The sequence below is a fragment of the Colius striatus genome, chromosome Z (genome assembly GCF_028858725.1).
Source record: "Colius striatus isolate bColStr4 chromosome Z, bColStr4.1.hap1, whole genome shotgun sequence".
Lineage (NCBI taxonomy): Eukaryota > Metazoa > Chordata > Aves > Coliiformes > Coliidae > Colius > Colius striatus.
This window is the reverse complement of record NC_084790.1, coordinates 15760995-15778887: the sequence shown is the minus strand read 5'-3', so window position 1 is coordinate 15778887 and position 17893 is coordinate 15760995. Positions and strand designations below refer to the sequence as shown.

General features: G+C 41.0%; 1 protein-coding gene across 1 annotated transcript in view; it reads left to right on the top strand.

Annotated features, from left to right (window-relative positions):
• The window catches only part of PLPPR1 (phospholipid phosphatase related 1), a 125257-nt gene extending 107780 nt beyond the window's left edge, over positions 1-17477 (top strand). Inside the window, exons 6-9 of the mRNA XM_062018275.1 lie at positions 7971-8221; positions 12926-13102; positions 14975-15106; positions 17108-17477. Coding sequence (XP_061874259.1) covers positions 7971-8221; positions 12926-13102; positions 14975-15106; positions 17108-17140 — 593 coding nt within the window. The 3' untranslated portion in view covers positions 17141-17477. The remainder of the gene's footprint in view (positions 1-7970; positions 8222-12925; positions 13103-14974; positions 15107-17107) is intronic.
• Positions 17478-17893: the final 416 nt, after the last annotated feature.

The window sequence follows — 17893 nt, the reverse complement described above, 5'->3', positions numbered from 1 at the left end:
AGTGGACTCCCAGAGAGTGGCAGGATACGAACCCAGCTAAAAAATCAGTCTTGGCTTTGCAGTCATATTTGTCTTCCTGAGTTAACATTGTGAGAAATGGCTTGAAGTGTTCATCTCGTCTTAAACTGATTGTTTGTTTTCTCTGAAACCTTCTCTTTGCCTCTGCAGTAATATGAGAGAAGCAGACTTTGGTGAAAAGTGGGTGAAATATTATATGAAGGAAACCGAAAACAGGCATTTATTTATTAACATTCCACCTCCATTTTGAAAACATGTCATGGACTGAGCAACTGCAGCCCATGCTGGATGATCAGGAAAGTTAGCTCCATGTAGCTAACTTCCTGGAGTAACCAGGAAGAGGCAACCTGGATGTTTGGCTCTGCGGAGACTAGCAGGTGGTTCACACATGGATTTCCTTGCATGCATCTTCTCTTGCTAAACTTGAGGGCCCTAGGTTACAGAGATGGTTAGGTAGGTTGTCTTCAAAGGTACCCTAGCAAGCAGTCCAGCTTGTTACCAAGAAGTTTGCTGCCAATTTACTCTTGGTAAAAATTAATTGGAATATCCACATCCAATTATTTCTTTTGGGCCAGATGTGTGAGCAAGAACGAATACCTGAAAAAATGTCTTAAATGAATACTTGCAAAAAATAGTAATTGAACTCCTTGGAATAATGCTTTATAAGTCATTACTGTTGGTATTACTCTAAAGGATGAGAAAAATCCTTCAATGTGTCTGGGTGCTTATGTGTCAGGAAAAATGAACACTAATTCCTGACCCTGCAAGGCATATCATCAAGAATTTTGAGAGTTGTTATTCCTAAATTTTGGAAAGGCAGAGTCTTTTTCTCCTTCTTTGACTCTGCAACTAGAGTTTCTGGGAAGAGATGGGCTTTTAAAAACGGTAGCTTACATGTGCTTTACACTAAACAAGCAGAAAGATACAGATTCTTCAGTGAACATTCACTTAGATTTTGAGAGGAAAGAGAAGCAAAAAGGGAAGCTCCAAACTATCTTTTGGTGACCTGAAAAATAAGCACTTTTGTCACATTATCTCCATAGAATCCTTTTGGTTTGGTTGCTAGACTTGAGCCTTTGACCCTCTTGCTTTTTCTTCATATATACAGAATGAAGCACTTTTTTGCACTTTGGTAGTGGAGCAAAGAATTAAGCAAAACCCAAAAACCTGCAGCTGTTCTGGGATGTTGGCAAAGCCCCATGTTTGTCTTATCTTGCTTACTATGCTCTTGACTTATTCTCTCCTTGTTTCCCTCAAGCCCTCACAATCTGTTTCTAAGATTCTTCTCTCCTTAGTTTAGTGAGGACCTTGAATGTTGAGCTCTGTCTTAAATCCCCTCCTTCCTTTCCTCACCCCTCCCAGCAGTGTTATTACAAATTTCTGCTGCCAGCATTCACTATTTTGGATGCTGGACCGATGAGAAAACAAAGAGTACAAGTGGTTGTTTTGGGGGCTTTTGCCTTTTCTCCCATTTGAGTACCCAAAGCCTTTTGTATTTTTATTCACCCTGTCTTGTGTACATTTCCCATTCAATACTTTTCTAACATCTTGCTGTGTTGCATCTGCTTCCACGTTCTACTTCGTCATTTGTATTGCAAATAGAGGTTATAAATTATTTTAGAATTATTTAGTGAATGGCTTCAGTCAAGGTTTAGTCTGTCTATATATACAGCTGCTATCATACCTGCAGGAACATGAATTCAAACTGCCCTGACTCAGCTTGGCAGGACGATGGAGTGTGTATTTTGTTGCATTTAATTATATGAGGTTTCTAATCCATGTGATTAAGTTGTATAGCTGCAAAGCCCTGATAACACTCAAATAGCCTCTCTCCAGTTCACATATATAGAAATGCAGCATGTTTCATGAATTTGTTACCAGTGGCTTTTACTTTGGACCTGCATAATTTGCAGTTAACAAATGGCACAAATCAGCTTCTGCTGACAGCTTAATCTAAAGCATGGTGACATCTCACAGTGGGCAGCTGAGTAATGAAATTAGGGCTTTATTTTGGCAAATTAAGGCTTTAGTTCAGCAAATAAAGGTTTACAAGATTTATACACACATTGAGTTTATTGTAATAGATAGGTATACTCCAGAGCTCTAATGTTAATTCCCTAGGCTGCTGCAGAATGTTGTCAGCCTTGGATCCGAAGTCCCCTGGAAACAATGCACATTAACTTATTAACTGTCTGCCTTTCAGCAGGACTTAAGCTGTATTTCAGTGTGCTGCCTCTGACCTAAAGTGCTGCAGCAGCATCAACTACTGCAGATCTCTCTTTTGTCATTGAAGAACCTCCACAGTGAAAAGGAGGCCACTGTGACAAATGAGACCTTGCTGTTATCCTTTATGCCAGGCTCTGAGCTAGCTGTTGGCTAGACGAAAATCCTTTATGCCTGTGGGGAGGAGTCTTGAGGCTCTAGAGTACTTTTGCACTGGGAACTGAATTTCTTCTTTCATGCTCAGACTACTTCCAACCTTTTTACATCTTGAGGGAACAGTATGCAGACAGGACGCCCACAGGTGAAGCAGGCAGACATGAGAGGCTTGTGGCAGTGAGCTTTGTGGGGTCTTCACTTAGAGATCAAAGCCAATCCTTGGATCAGATTATGAGTACTCAGAAGAGGCTTTCTGTTGAACCTGTTCCTGATGTCATGGCAACAGACAATAAATTCCCTTGAAACCCCCATGTCTCCAATTGTAAAATAGATTAATGATACAGATCTCATTTAGCAATACCCTTTAAGATACAATGATGAAGGGTGGTTCAGCGGAGTCTGAGTCACAGGGCTATAAATGCATGGCTTTATTGGATACACAGGACCATTAGAGCAAAACCTTCAGGAATGGGCTGATGATCAGCATTTCCATAGAGCCATGAATTCTTCCAGGGACTCCCTCCACCAAAACTCTGATCTTCTTTAAAAAATGTAGGGTTGGAGATGTGTGCATGTGCATGTGTAATATGTTTTCCAACTAAATTAGGTTGAGTGTGGCAAATGTACACAGTTGACTGGGCTCTAGGAGAAAGAGGAGTACCTAAATAAATGCACTTGGTAGAAGACATGATGATATGTTGCCGAAGAGCACATCTTCTGATGTCTCATGAGCCCCTCAGTGCATTGTTTCTTTTGTCACTTTACTGAGGAGTTTAATGAGTTTTATCTAATAAAGCCTTCTACCTCCTCACTCTCATTTCCACCCACTGGCTTCTCACTTTTCTGTTCCTGGTATCTTTTCATCTGCTCTTCCACAGCTCCCAAGGGTTTTCTGTTGATATTTTTGCTGGGTTGGTTTTGGTTTTTTTGGTCATTGTTTTGTTTCAAGTCAGTGGCATTTTAAATGTAAAAGTTTCTGTGTAGTCATCAAGCAGCTAAAGTTGCTGATTCAGGGTGGAAGAAAAGGGAGCTTGAGTATAACATTGCAGGGAGAAGACAGGATTGTACTGAGGTTACAATGAGTGAGGAGACATGGGTTCTTCTTCAGGGCAGATGTCTCTGTTAGTAAAAGCAATAGACAGAGCTGGAGGTGGCAACACTGATAAAGAGACACACATGGAGCTCAGGGGAAGTGAAAGCCTAGAAATTATGGGTTCATGCTTGGAAGACTTTTTGGCAGCAATTTAAGGGAAGATGTAAGTGGAGAAATTCAAACTGAAGTACTCAAAATTGAAGCTGATGAATATCTAGATTCTTCTGCCAAGACAAGTGTTAATTCAGGTGAGATGCAGCTGGAAATATTTAAAGTTCATCTTGTCTATCTTCAGCATTTTTGAATGGGACTTTCCCTGTTTGGTTTGTTGCTTTTGGGTTTTTTTTAGCTTGTACTTTTAGTGCTGCTAGATACTACCTAAGGTCTTTCTCACTGGAGGTAAAGATATGTTCAAGTCTAATGTTCAATTTCTTCTTCTCGAACTCCAGGGCAGCGAAACAGAGTAGCAGGGAGTATAGCCTACCTTCTGTCTGGTATAAATTCCTCTTTCTCTCAGTTACATTCTGCTTACTGGTTTGTCTTCTAGTCTCTTTTTTTCTGGTTGCTCCTGATACACACAAACACAGCTGAGAGACATAGCTAACAAAAAGTCAATGCTTTTCCAGAAATAGCTTCTGCTCCTTCTGTAAGGCCACTTTGTGTAACCAAACTGTGTGACACTGTGAATGAGAGGAAGAAGTGGCTTTATGTAAATGAAATTAACTTCTGTCCATCCTTTCTGCTGGTAACCAAGTGGTGGAGGCTGTAGGTCTTCTTCCCATGTAGCTTACATCCTTTAAATCTTTTCTCAGCCTATGGTAAGTTCTGGACTGCAGTTCACTCCCAGGTTTTCTGGTCCAGAGCAAGCACAGTGAGGAAAAGCAGGATGTCATCACCTCCCATTACACCTGAGCATCAAAGTCTGGAAGAGGTACATGTTCTCCTCTTTTCTCTCTGTGGCATTATCTCATGGACTTCAGTTGTATCACCCTGAAGGGCTAGGGCTAGCTGTCCTTCCCATCAAGCCTTTCAGAAGTGATTTGTCTGCTTCTAAAAACCTGGCAACCACATCACTGCATTCTGATGCTCTGGTCAGTTAGATTAGCTGCTGTAGGTCATTGAACAAATCCATTTAACAGATGGATTCCTGAGGTACAAAAACCATTCATCAGGGGACTCTCCTCTCTACCACTACCCAGGCTCAGTGGGATTGCAGCCTTTAAATCAATTACAGCCAACCCTGTCTCTAAGCCTCCAGAGACTACATGATGTGTAATCCCACTGCAAGCGTTAAGATTCCTGATAGCCAAATTATTGCTGCACCTCACTGTGGTTTTCATAAGGTACAATTTGGCAGACCTGCAAGAGGGGTATTACAGTGATCAATATGCATCACAGTCAGAGTGTGATAAAGGTTTCAACCATGGCTTGTTCTGTGGAGTACTGCAGCCCTCAGCATTTGAGGCTGGGCCTGCACTTATAGTGCTACCAGATACTGCAAAAATGCAGGTGTTGAAACTTCCTTTTTTTTTTCCGGAGAAAAACACTGGACCACCTTTACCTGTGCACTGCCTAGATATCAAAATAACTCAAGTCCCTGATATTTTTCTGAAACACCTTGGTCCTTGGCTCATACTTGCTTGCATGCTAAAGACTGCATGCCAGACTGTCTGGCTCTTTAGATTTCCTCTCAGTATTGTAAAGGGCTGAATAATGATCCTCACTGCATTCCCTGTGATTTACACAGCGCTTCGGAAAGATGGCATTTAAAGCAAGCTGTGCCAAAATCATTTAAGAATTTGGCTGAAGAGACTTCTCTAAAACAAGATCTCTGTCATAACTTGATGAAGAGTTACTCTGTGCCTTTTGCTTTTGAACTTGCTTGTGCACTGGCTAATGCACATGTGGAAAACTATGGTTTTAAAATATTGGCTGAAGGATAAAGAAAGTAAAGTAGCAGTATTCTCTACATTTCCCTTTTAAAGTCAAGAGATTTAGCAGGATAAATGGGAGGAACACTGTCATGCCAGTAAAAAGACAGGAGCAGTCCAGAACCAGAGGAAGGCTACCTCCTTCTTTGACTATCACTGACTTTGCAAATCCTTGATCACACATCAGTTCATTAATAATGAATAATAATAAAATCATAAAAAGCATAGTAATAAACTCAGTCCCTAAAATCATCCTCACTCTGGTGATGCTTCTTTCTAGCTGTGGGGAAGTGTGGTGAGGATAAACTCCTGCAGCTGCTCCAAGCCACTACCCAAGGAGAGGGCTCTTCCCATCAGTACCTGTGAACAATTTGTGCTACAGCACAACGGTGTCACTCACACCAAACAAGCTCTGTGAGCAAGTTGCACTGGCAAATCCCACTTGACACGCAATTAATCATTTTTAGTTACAAGGTTTATTTTATGTCACTGTATGTACAAGTGTCCTGTGTGTAGGTAGGCCCTGAATGTTTACAAGGACCTAACTCTATCAGCTGTAACCTTTCTGCTTCCTGTTAGATGCATGGTGGGTGACAATATTTGCAGAAGAACCCTTGGTACTTGTTAATTTTATGTAAAGCATTTTCTGCTGCATTACATTGCTGACTCTCTCTTATTTTTTGTTTCTCAGACTATAGGAGTCTATTTTTTCCTTTTAAACTCACTACAGATAAGCAGTTAAATTGTTATAACTATGGTGGTGCCAGCTCTTAAGATTTTATCACAGCTCTCCTAAGATGTTTCCCCTGGAGCTCCAGCTCTTGGACCTATTTAAATACATAGCAATCTCAGCTAATTTATCGTTTAAGTCACTTTTGCTTACAGAGCTACAGGAGGGAGAAAGCAAAAATATTTGACCTTCAACATTCCCAAGTAAAAATTTGTTCTATTTTTTTTGTGACACTTTAATCCACTTTAGTGACAGGAGGAGGAAAAGGGGAGCCAATTTAGTCTTTCAGAACATTTAAGTTTGGCATTTCTGCAAACCTGTTGCTCTGTTCGTATGGTATGCAGGCAGTACATGCAAGTAAAATATTTTCATATGCTGATAGCAGCTGTAGCAGGTATTGGTAACACTCATGGGGAGCAGCAGAGGATATGACAACTGCAGTTTTGAGCAACGGATGCTCCACAACCCTGGAAATGTTCCTGTTTTTGAGTGCTTCCTGCTATAACATTTGTGGGTGTGTGCTGTCAGTGACATGAGCTGAACTACAATGTCTTCCAGAGCAAAGCATGAGTATGCTTCCTAAAGGATCTGCCAAACATTGCCAGATCAGAATCTTAATTTTTTAAGGTTAGGATAGCAAATGGTCAAAATCTGAAAGGTACTTGATGCTAGATGGTTACATTTGGTATTATGTCTCAGCACTCCACTGCTTTTTCAGGTTATTGTATAGGTTTTTGGCTCAGATGTTGTAAAAGTACGTACACTTTTTTAACAACTCATGTACATGACACTTAACTGCAGGCTATGAGCCTTCATCATAGTGGAAACTTTACAGACATCGTGTAAGTGCAGTTCTCTGTGAAATCCATAGCTCACAGTTCTGTTCAGAGCTTGAATCACAACCATACTTAGGCACTTGCTTATCACTTCCAGGCCATTTCTGTGTCCTTCTGGAGTTGCTGAGTTAAGCACCTGTCAGAGTTCAGCATGCAGGTCCTGTGTGTCATTCCTTTGATGCAGGACTCTGCTGCAGTCAGCAGGGGCTTTTTACAACTGCAGGGTTTGGTCTCCTATCTCTTAATATTTAAGTCTCTTTGTCCTGGTTTGAGCCAGGATAGAGTTAATGGGAAGACCCAATGTGTGCCTCAAGGGAATTTAATTCTGGGTGAGAATAACCCATGAATTAAATTGTATAATGATAGCTGTTGAATGTCACGATTCCTATAGTTGCTCTGTGTTATGTATGTGTAGGTGATTATGATGTGTAAACCTAGACATGACGTGTAGATGGTATAGAATAAGGGGTGGAATGTCCTGGTTTGAGCCAGGATAGAGTTAGTTCCCGTGAGGAACCAGGAAAGGGCACAGTCTGAACAGCTGACCCAGGCTGGCCAGCAGGTATTCGATACCATCCTAACGTCACGCCCAGGGTACAGGTGGGGGCTGGCCGGAATAAGCTTTTCCGGGGGGGCGCGGGCTCTCGGTCGCCAGTCCGGAGCGGTCGCTTGGGTCGGGTCCCGGGTGGTGAGCAACTGCGTCATTCACCAGTTTTCTTTGTAATATCCCCTTGTCTTTATGTTACAGTTGTTACTCTTCAATTTCCCCAGTAAGCTGTTCTTATTTCAACTTATGCGGACTCTTACTTTTTTTCCTCCCTCTCCGATCCCCTCCGCGTTCCGTCGGGAGGGGGAGGGGGAGGACTCGCAGTTTTCTTCCCCATTGCTCTGACTGGGCAAAACCACGACACTCTTTCTTTCAGGTACGAAGAGATTTTTTTAAAGCTGTTTGAGTAATCGTTATTTTTAACCTTTCCTCACAGGAGTGTTTGCATTTGGGCTTTTTGCCACTGACATATTTGTAAACGCTGGCCAGGTTGTGACTGGGAACTTGGCTCCCTACTTCCTGACTGTATGTAAGCCCAACTACACTGGAAATGACTGTCGGGCCCACAACCAGTTCATAAACAACGGCAACATCTGCACTGGGGATGTGGAGGTGATTGAAAAGGCAAGGAGATCCTTTCCATCCAAACATGCTGCTTTGAGCATCTACTCAGCTTTATATGCCACGGTGAGTGCCAGTGCTGATTGCTAACCTGTATGAGAGGTTTCTGTGTGTGCATCTAGTGAGGCCTTTTTTCTTAGAGTGGGTTTTTTAAGAGAGTTGTTTCAGAAAGGGTTTTATTCTTTATCTGTAAGGGACAATCCCCTTCTCTCTCTGCTTTACCAGTCCTAGTATAAGCAAATCAAATGCTCATTGCTTTTGAGGCACTGTATGATGTGGAGACATGCCATCCTAGTGTTGTCTTTGCTGATGATTTTCTCAGAGGCCTTTGAGAATGCATTCAGCCTCCTCTTCGCCCTGCTCCTGTGTCACAAACACTAAAATCAAGTTGATGTTTAAATGGCTCACACATCACTACTCTTTCTTTTGTTCACGTGCCATGAGTTGTTGAACGTGGAAGAGTCAGTGACAAGGACAACCAACAGATAGTTGTGTTCAACCAGAACATGGAAAATTAAAACATTTCACAAGCACAACTGGAGGACCTCTTATTGTAGAGAGAAAGTATCCATGCTGAATCTCCTTCTGGAATGAAGGCAAGGAGAATTGTTTTACAGTCACAGCAGGCTCTCTATGGTTAAAAATAAAACTAATCACTTAACATTTACTGTTCATTAGTGGTTTTAGGATTCTTCAGCTAAGCTATTTCCCAGCAGCATCCACAAATAATGCTTTCTGTCACCTCCATCTGGCTAGAAGTCTCTACATCACCACACTGGATCACAACCTGGCATCTGTTGTCAATGCCTGGGTGCATTCTTTCTTGACTAGATTAGAATGATATCATATACCTTAACATGAAACTTTCAAGACTTGAGAAATTCTGAACAGCAGAGAACATTACAGCAACTCCCTTCTGCCAGCTGCAACAATTTTTTTCCATTTCTGCATTAACACCTACCAGAGTAATCAAGGAAGTCCAAGGATCTGGCACTTTGAGCAGCTGCACTGAGCATCTAGGGGACTGCAGTCATGTTCTACGATAGAAATCATTGTCCAAGCCTCTGCTTCTTTCTTATTGTGGAAATCTCTATGGTAAAGGAAAAGCTTGTCAGCAAAGCTTGCAGGATACAGGATTTTCCATTATTCATATGAAACTGTGAACTTTCCAAGGAAAATAAACTATCGCAGATCTCCTATTTCCTGCTGAAAGTACAAGAAATACTTCTTCCATTCTGCCTTTCTCATCATAGACATAACATTCATTCTAAATATATGCATATATTTGCATACATATATATGTATGTATGTCTATTTTAAACTTGCAAACAAGAAAGACTCCTTAACTCTATGCTTTTGTCTGTCTGAAAAAGATGGGAGAGGAATTAGATACAGAATGAAAGCTGCTATCACAGATTTGCACATTGCTAAGTACACTGTTTGAATGTACTGATAAGACCACAGCAAAGAAGCTGAATAGATAATTCATATGGTTAAAATCATATGTAGTTTATTTTTAATATGATTTATTGTATTTTCTTCACATATTTTCATATTCACCTTCTTCCTCCCTCTCCCACCCATCAGATAACTGGTTTTGACATGAAGAGTACTGTAAATATATTTACCTTGTAAGTAGTATTGTGGGAAATATTCAAACACACCAGCTGTGTGTAGGAGATCAAATGTAAGTGACTTTCACTGAGATTTTGGGCTCTTACACAAAGCTCAGAAAACGTGCTCTAAGTGAAAGGGTAAACACATCGTGAGAATCATGAAAAATATGTTGTCTTTAGGGACAAGGACCATATAGACAAGATGGTGATGACTGAGAAGTCTGACCAGAACAGAGAAGCTCTCTCTTTCTGAGCTCAGTGTGTGATGCATGGATGAACTGGAGCATACCTTTTGGGAAACAGTTTGCCATGTTTTAAACCCTCCTCGTGAAAGCTTAACAGATTTCCCTTGGCAATCTGCTCGCATGGTTAATTACTTTCATTGCTAAAAATGTTCTCTTTACTACAAATACACACATTCTCCTGCCGAGACGGGTGAAGCTTCAAATACATTAGATACTTCCCATCTGTTGTAAGAAGAACTCTCCCGTGCGGGTAACCCAAAGATCCAGCCTCTTCTCATACCTGTAAAAAAAAGAGCATGTGTGCATTGTTCCCTGTAACCCGAATTTGCAGCTGTTGCAGCGAGACTGCATTCTGACTTTAAAGAGGTGATGCTTTTCCATTGGATGCTGTAACTGCAGTAGTGGTTTAGTGGGAAACGGGAAGGCAATCCAGCTCTTTATCACTCTTTTGAATTGCCTTCTGCTAAAAGAAATGCATACAGTGAAAGGATGGGTGGTAATGATTCACACGTACAGCGGCAACCGTATTTTTTTCCTATTGTTTCTGAGGAACCTTCAGGTGAGTTTTGGGACGGTCAGGTGCAGGGCAACCTACCAGCAAAGACTGGGGCAAGATTGCCACCTAGTGCTCAGTTGCTAGCTGACATGTCAAGGCATGTGCTGCAGTCAAATATTACAGGTTTGAAAAACAAAGGAAGCAGGAACGTCTGGACTAATATGGTCTCATTCCCAGTGCTATTACACAACAAAATAGTCTAGCTCATAAACTGAATTCACCTTTAAATTATGTACTCAGCACCACATTTAAGGGCAGAAGACTCTACTTCCCCAGGTGGAGATCTGGCAAATTCAGCTGTTAAAAGTGTTGCACTGCGGTTTCTTGGCAGGTGAAAGTATCATTTTGCCTAGGTGCAGGTCTGGAGGCAGTCAGGTTCACCTTTGCTTGGTCAGTTTCTCTGGCCTGTCCCTTTCCCTTCCAAGAAGTGGTTGCTGCATCCCTTCTTGTCTTCTAGAGTTACGTGTTGTAATAGGTTTAGGGGCAACATTTTTTTTGCACCAGACAGTGAGGGGAAGCCAGATATCTGGTGGCCCAGACAGGAACATGGGAAAATAAATATGCACAAGGAAAAGATTGGAGAAAAAATTATGCCCAATATAGCAGAATAAAGGAATATGTGAGAGGCATCATTTCTGTTTCTTGATCCCAAAACTATGTGTCACACCATAGTGACCTCTGTATATCTGGCTCATGAAGAAAGGGACAGACATTAAAATGTAGTAAAACAATTGCCCAGGGCTGCCAAATAGATCAGAGTGTGAAGCAAGCTGTGCTGGTTGTTGCAATTGGAAGCACTAAGCCAAGCCTCTGCAGGCTTCCTTCAGCACAGGAAAATCCTGTGGCAGTTTCACCACAGCCAAGCCACTGCAGTCTTGGCTGGCAGCCGGTGAGTGGGCCAGCGTGGCATCCCTAACAGCTGCAGCAGCAACAAAGGAGAACAGCTCCCCTACAGTGCTCCAGAGCCCTGCTCTAATTTCAGTGCTGCCTGTGGAGAAGTGGCCTTCCCCAGAAATAAAGTCATCCTAGACAAAGATGAAGTTTGTGACTTGCAGACAATTGGAGGTCCCAGTGCAGTGTCGTTGCAGATCAAAACAATAAGGCTCTTCTATTGAGTCTTTTATCCTTAAGACTAACAGAGCCATATTTCCATTTCTGCAACTGAAAAAGGAATGGAAATATTTTCCACTTTGGTGGTTTTACTACTTCTACAACAAGTGAACACATTTTTTCTTTACAAATAAAATTATGTCTTTTGATATTAAACAGTGGAAGAGACACTTCCTTGGTCTGTAACCTTTCCATTCCCCAGCAGAACACAGGTGTTTGTACTTGCACTGGATTAGTTCTGTGCAATGCGAGTCAGGCTCATTTCCCAGCTGGTTGGTAATAAGAATCAAATTAATTTTGCAAAGGTATCCTCCTGATACTGTTTCCTGTATGGGAAGCAATGTGTCAATTGGAGACTCATTGGGAAAATGTCTTTTGGCATGCATGCTTTGCTTACCAAAGTTTTGGAAATCATGCAGGCATCCATATTTTCTTGCTGAAAAGAATTTTATTAAATTGTTCTTTCATCAGGCTTGGTTTACTTGGTCTTTTGTCATTTTATGGCTCTGGAATTAATGATAGGCTGCTGATTGTGACCCACATTGTTTTACTCTCTCAGTCAAAAACATTGAAAACAAAATACAAACTGCCAAAAACATACAAGGTTCCTGAAAAATATGCAGAGCACAGTGAAACTTCTTGCTCTGGAATTATATTCACAGAATCAGCTTTATCTTGGAAGTCTCTCTCATGTTCCCCATTTCATTTAATCTTGCAGAGAAAATGTTTGGAATGGTTTCTCCTAATATTCTCTGTTTCATAAGGTTAACACTACTCAGGAAACTGGAGCAGGCAGTTCATATGGATGCAGGACAGTCCATCATGTGCACATTGCTGTTTCCTCAGGAATATAAAGATAAATTTGTGACTCCCTTAGCAAACAATTAGTTATTTGTATTCAGAGTATGCTTGATAGAATATGAGCAGGTAAGAATATGAGCAGGTACTTGCACGAGTTAAGAAGTCACTCAAACTGAGCCTGTGCATAGCAGCTCAGAGAAACACCCGTATGTGAATGCAGTTAATGGGATATTTGATATCCTGAAATGTCATTTAATGTATCTGGTATGTTCTCTTAAAAGTATTCTTTGACTTACCTTAAACCTCTTCCTCCTTTCCTCAATGCTTGTTTTTAACAAGTCACGGGATTTGTCACATCCTTGCTGATTTAGGATTGTCTGCCTGAAAAAAGGTATGTTTCTGGCAGACCCTCTTTTCATTTTCAGCTTGCACTTTGTTTCAGATGTACATCACGAGCACAATTAAAACAAAGAGTAGCAGGCTAGCCAAACCTGTGCTATGCCTGGGCACCCTGTGTGCTGCCTTCCTCACTGGGCTGAATCGAGTTTCAGAGTATCGAAACCACTGCTCGGACGTGATCGCAGGCTTCATCTTGGGGAGTGCTGTAGCTTTGTTTCTGGTAAGCTAGTCAGTCCTTTTGCATTCCTTTTAAAAATACATCAGTTAAAAAACAGTAACAAGGAATTACTATTCTTTCATGGCTTATTGCAGCTAATTAATCCAGTTGGTAAGACCTAATTGTAGTTCCATCTAATTAAAGATATCCTCGGAGGTAATCCTAATATGAAATCAACTTGATAATTATTAGTAAGGCAAATATGATGACATTGATACATTGTATATATTTCAAGATTAACTACTGTACATGTTCTTACTTGACCTGTCCTGGTAAAAAGACAGTGTAAATTTCAACAACTGACAGTAGTGGGGCATGCTTGAGACTTCTTCTCTGACACCCCTGTGCTGCAAACCACCACTCTCTGCCTGGTATCTGGCACAAACGTAGCATACAGGGTGTCATCTGGGGCTCTGAGCAGTGCTCTCCGTTCCACGTTTTGTTGCAGACCATTAAAGATGTGCAGTAGAAAGGAAGATCAAGACAGACTCCCTTGGAGACAAAACTACCTGCCTTTGCAGCATTTTGAGTTGAGTTGAAATTGTTCACCATCTCGCGGCATAGCCAAATGTACTAAAATACACCAAGTGCCTTCCCACAAATCAAGGAACATTTTTCTCTAGATGACAAATGTTACTTGTTCCCCTGTTGATTGTGTGGTTTATTTGGTGAGAGATTTCTTGCTGAAGATCTACCCTCACAGCAAGCAGTCAAGGTGATTCTCACTATTACCAAGAAATGTCTTTCATTCCATCTGTTAAAAATATGCTTAAAAACTATCTACTGCATAGCAACAGACACTCTATCCCTGTAATCAGGAGGGATTATTAGGTTTCAAGTGTGCCTTAAATCTTGATTGTCCTGTCACTGTTTTAATTTTTTAAAAAAAAGACAAAATACACCAAAAAAATCCCACAAAAACAACAAACCTTCACATAGGCTTTATCCCTGTGTTCTTAAGTACAAAGATGTCTGCAACCTATGGCCTGAATGTCCTTGGTTTTAATGTAAGCAATTTGTCTGATCCCCCCTGGGAAAAGCAGTGTAAATCTAGCCCACACAATATAAGAAATACCCACCCTGTGTATCTGGTCAGGACAATCTGTGTGCTCCCAGTAGCTGTATCTAGTAATGACAGCCTGATCCCAGCCACATTTTGGCACCGCAGACCTCCTGCCACCCTGCAAGTGTCCCAGGCCAAATTAGAGTGGTGGGAGGACCTCCCCAAAGCTTGAAGGGGGAGTGATGCTGTGAGAATCCTGCTGCTGGCACACAAGTCGCCCAGGCTGCAGTCTGAAGAACAGCAGAGAGGAATCGCTCTGGCAGCAGATGTGTCAGCTCCTGTGTGTCTTTTTTTTCCCCAAGCTCCAAACTGTTATGGTGTTTGATCTTATTAGCATCACCATGTGAGTGCAGTAAGACTGGTCATGTAGGGCTCATGGGATGAACAGCAGAGCAGTTGTATTGGAATGGTGCTTGATGAACTACACATTGTGCAGATGTGAAGTACATTGAGACGTTCAGTGAGCTGTTTTCACTGTTTCAGAGTCTGAAGGCCAATAAAAAGTATCATTGGAGTAGTCCATCATTCTGTGATGATAAAGCAGACAGACTGCATACAACTTAAAAAGGCTGAGAGTGGTTCATCACTTCAGATTACAGGCCAGGTGAACTCGTTTACCAAGAAAGTCACCACAGCCAGTAACTATGACAGTAAACACACTGTAGTCCAAATGGTATCTTGCACCAAAACCCAGGTTAAGGTCTTTGCAAAACCTGGCAGTTGTGAGAGCCCTGATGGCAATTCCTGTGAGATTTTCCTGGGGACAGAACATGCTGACTTTACTCTTTTTGTTTTTTTAATGCATTACACAGGGGATCTGTGTTGTCCATAACTTCAAAGGCACTCATGGGGCTCCTTCTAAACCCAAGCCTGAAGACCCAAGAGGAATGCCACTAATGGCTTTTCCAAGAGTGGAAAGTCCACTGGAGACACTGAGTGCACAGGTACTGTAAGTCCTCACACCTATCCCATCACCAAGCACATTGTTAGATGGCAGAGTAAAAACTAGTTGTATACGTAACTAAACTACACAGCCAGCTGGTTTTATTGCTAATGTTAAGCCTGTTGAACAGAGTCAATTTGCATCAGCAGAGTATTTATTTTAAGGCATTTATCCCTTAACCTACTAGATACTGAAGATCTTCTGCCCATGTGCACATTCTAAGCTAAGTAGGATTTCACATGCCTCTACATATCATTTTTTATTACAGACTTTTGCATAGAAGCATAGAAAACTGAGAGAAAAGGAAAGATAGCTCTAATTACACTTTGGAATGCTGTTGAGATGAATTAAGGATTTATTCTAACTTTTATAATCCTGAGGCTGTTCAGAAAAATAGAGATTAAGTTTTTATCCTTATTACTGTTTAGTATCTTCTGTAAGAAGATATCATACACTTCTCTATCTCTGTTATCAGAAAAGAAGTTAATGGCATTCTTTTAAGTTTGTAAAAAAATAGGATAGCAGGAGCATTGTTATTGATGGTGTTTCTGCTAAACTGCTAACTTCAAATGGCTTGTTTTGTTGTAACTGAATCATACTCAGTCCTTTCAAAACAGACAGGCAAATGCCACCTGCCAAGAATTTCTGAGCACAAGGAAGAGCTGTAGTTTTTTCATCTGAAATGCCCTGGTATGACTTATTTGCTTGTTAAATTGTACTTTCTGTAGTAGATGGCGTGTCATTCCTGTGTGCATGGTATGTGGCGAGATCAATACTGACTTTTGTTATACCCTTTGACAAATAAACTGAAAATAGGAATTAGAAAAATGGAAAAGGCAGTGTTTCTAACTTCTGCAAATACTTTGCTTAATTGAAAAGCTGAAATTGATTAGGCAAAGATTTGCTTGAAGACTTTCAACTAAATCTTCAGAACTGTGTGCATTAACAGTTCTCTCGGTGGACCTGCAGTCCAGAAACTAAGTGATGCTCATATATCCACATGGTATTGCGTATAACAAAAGGGCTAAACAGGTGCAAATATTCACAGACTGTAAGAAGAACTTTGTTTAGTGAGCTGTTTGTAGCTTCTGGACTGTGAAGTGCAGGTAGGAGCTAGGCATTCACTGCAATAAACTTGACATCCACCATAATCAAGAAGATCATTTTCTCTGATTCAGGGTTTCAGTCTCTAAATGGCCACACATGTACCATGAAAGAGTAGAATGGGAAACAGAAAGTGATCCTGTTCTGAAGCTACTTTAAACAGGTCTTTCGGAGTGAATGTTCATTACTGTTTTCTTCAGATACAAGATCCTTCCACAGAGATACAGAATCCACAGAAAACTGTGCATCCATTCCCACTCTTGTTTTGCCTTGCACCTGCACAGACCCCACAGATGCAGCATGATCCAAGGACCACTCAGTACTGCCACTGAAGTCCTGGACAGTGGCTTCAAGAAGGTTGAATAAACACTGTTTCCACCCAAAGAGGCCTTCCCTGTGTCTGTATATCTGTGGCAGTATATGTTTTGACATAACGACCCCACCTTTGTATGGTTTTAAGTTCTGTTAATATTCACTACTACTAAACTGTGCAGGATCTACATGCACACACCACGTGAAGCCAAGCCATGATGTTTTAGGCTCTTCATGACTGAAGACAGACCCACTGTATTAGTTATGTATCTCTGTGAAGTGCCTGAGCCTTTTCTGACATGTCCCCCTGGACAGGATCCAGTCCCACTTGGAAGTCTCTATCAGAGTACTGTGTTTTTCTGGGCTGTTAGTGAGGCCAGGGGCAGAGCATGTCTTCAGCCTTTCCTACCGTGGGCTCAGGATAGACAGCAGTCACATTTGCAGAGATCTCTTCATTTGAAAGCTCTGCATTAGCTGGGAAACAGGTTTTATTAGTGAAGGTTTTTCGTATTCACTTTGCACAGTGAGATATGTAAATGCCAAAACATATACAGACATTCATGTGTTTGCCTTTTGCTCTTTGCAGAATCACTCTGCCTCTATGACTGAAGTAACCTGAGATGGAAGATTGGCAACTGAAGCTATTTTTTATTATCCTCTGGTACAATAGTCCAAGACACACAGTTACTAAATGTCTAACTGTGATGACCAGTATTATGTTATGTCTAGTTAGAGGCTAATGTTTTGTACTTTTTTTGTATGAGGAAGTGATGTAGCTTGCCCTGATTTTTTGTCAGCTTTAATATTATTATGCCAGAATTTAAAAGCAAAAAAGAAAAAGAAAAAAAAAAAATCTTCTCTTGTTTGAAGTGTGCACCGAGGAACTACATCTATGGAATTGTTGATGTTGTTATGTGATATTTGTACACAACCTTTTTTTCATTTTTGAATTTATATATCTGGAAAAAAAAAAAATCACTTTTACCTTTTCTTACCATAAGAAGTGCTTCTACCAGCAGGTCAGATTCTGATCTGACTAAGCTCAGCTTAGATCTGAAGTAACTGCATATATTTAATTCAGATTAAAATAATGGTAATCGGGAATCTAACCTGAATGATGCTACCAACAAGTAATAAAATATCTATCCTTGATTCAGTGAGCTCCTTAAACATTCCTTAGCATTATGGACTTCAGTCAGCCATCCAGTTTCCAAATGACTTGGCGGGCTTGGAAGTAGTTCCGTAATCACCTTGCTGAATCAAGGCCTGATTGTTCTGGTGTGGGTGATTGTGGTAGTTATTGAAGAATAACTAAAACAATGTACTTGGTCCACGACAGAGACAGACTGGATATGAGAATTTATAGTAGTAG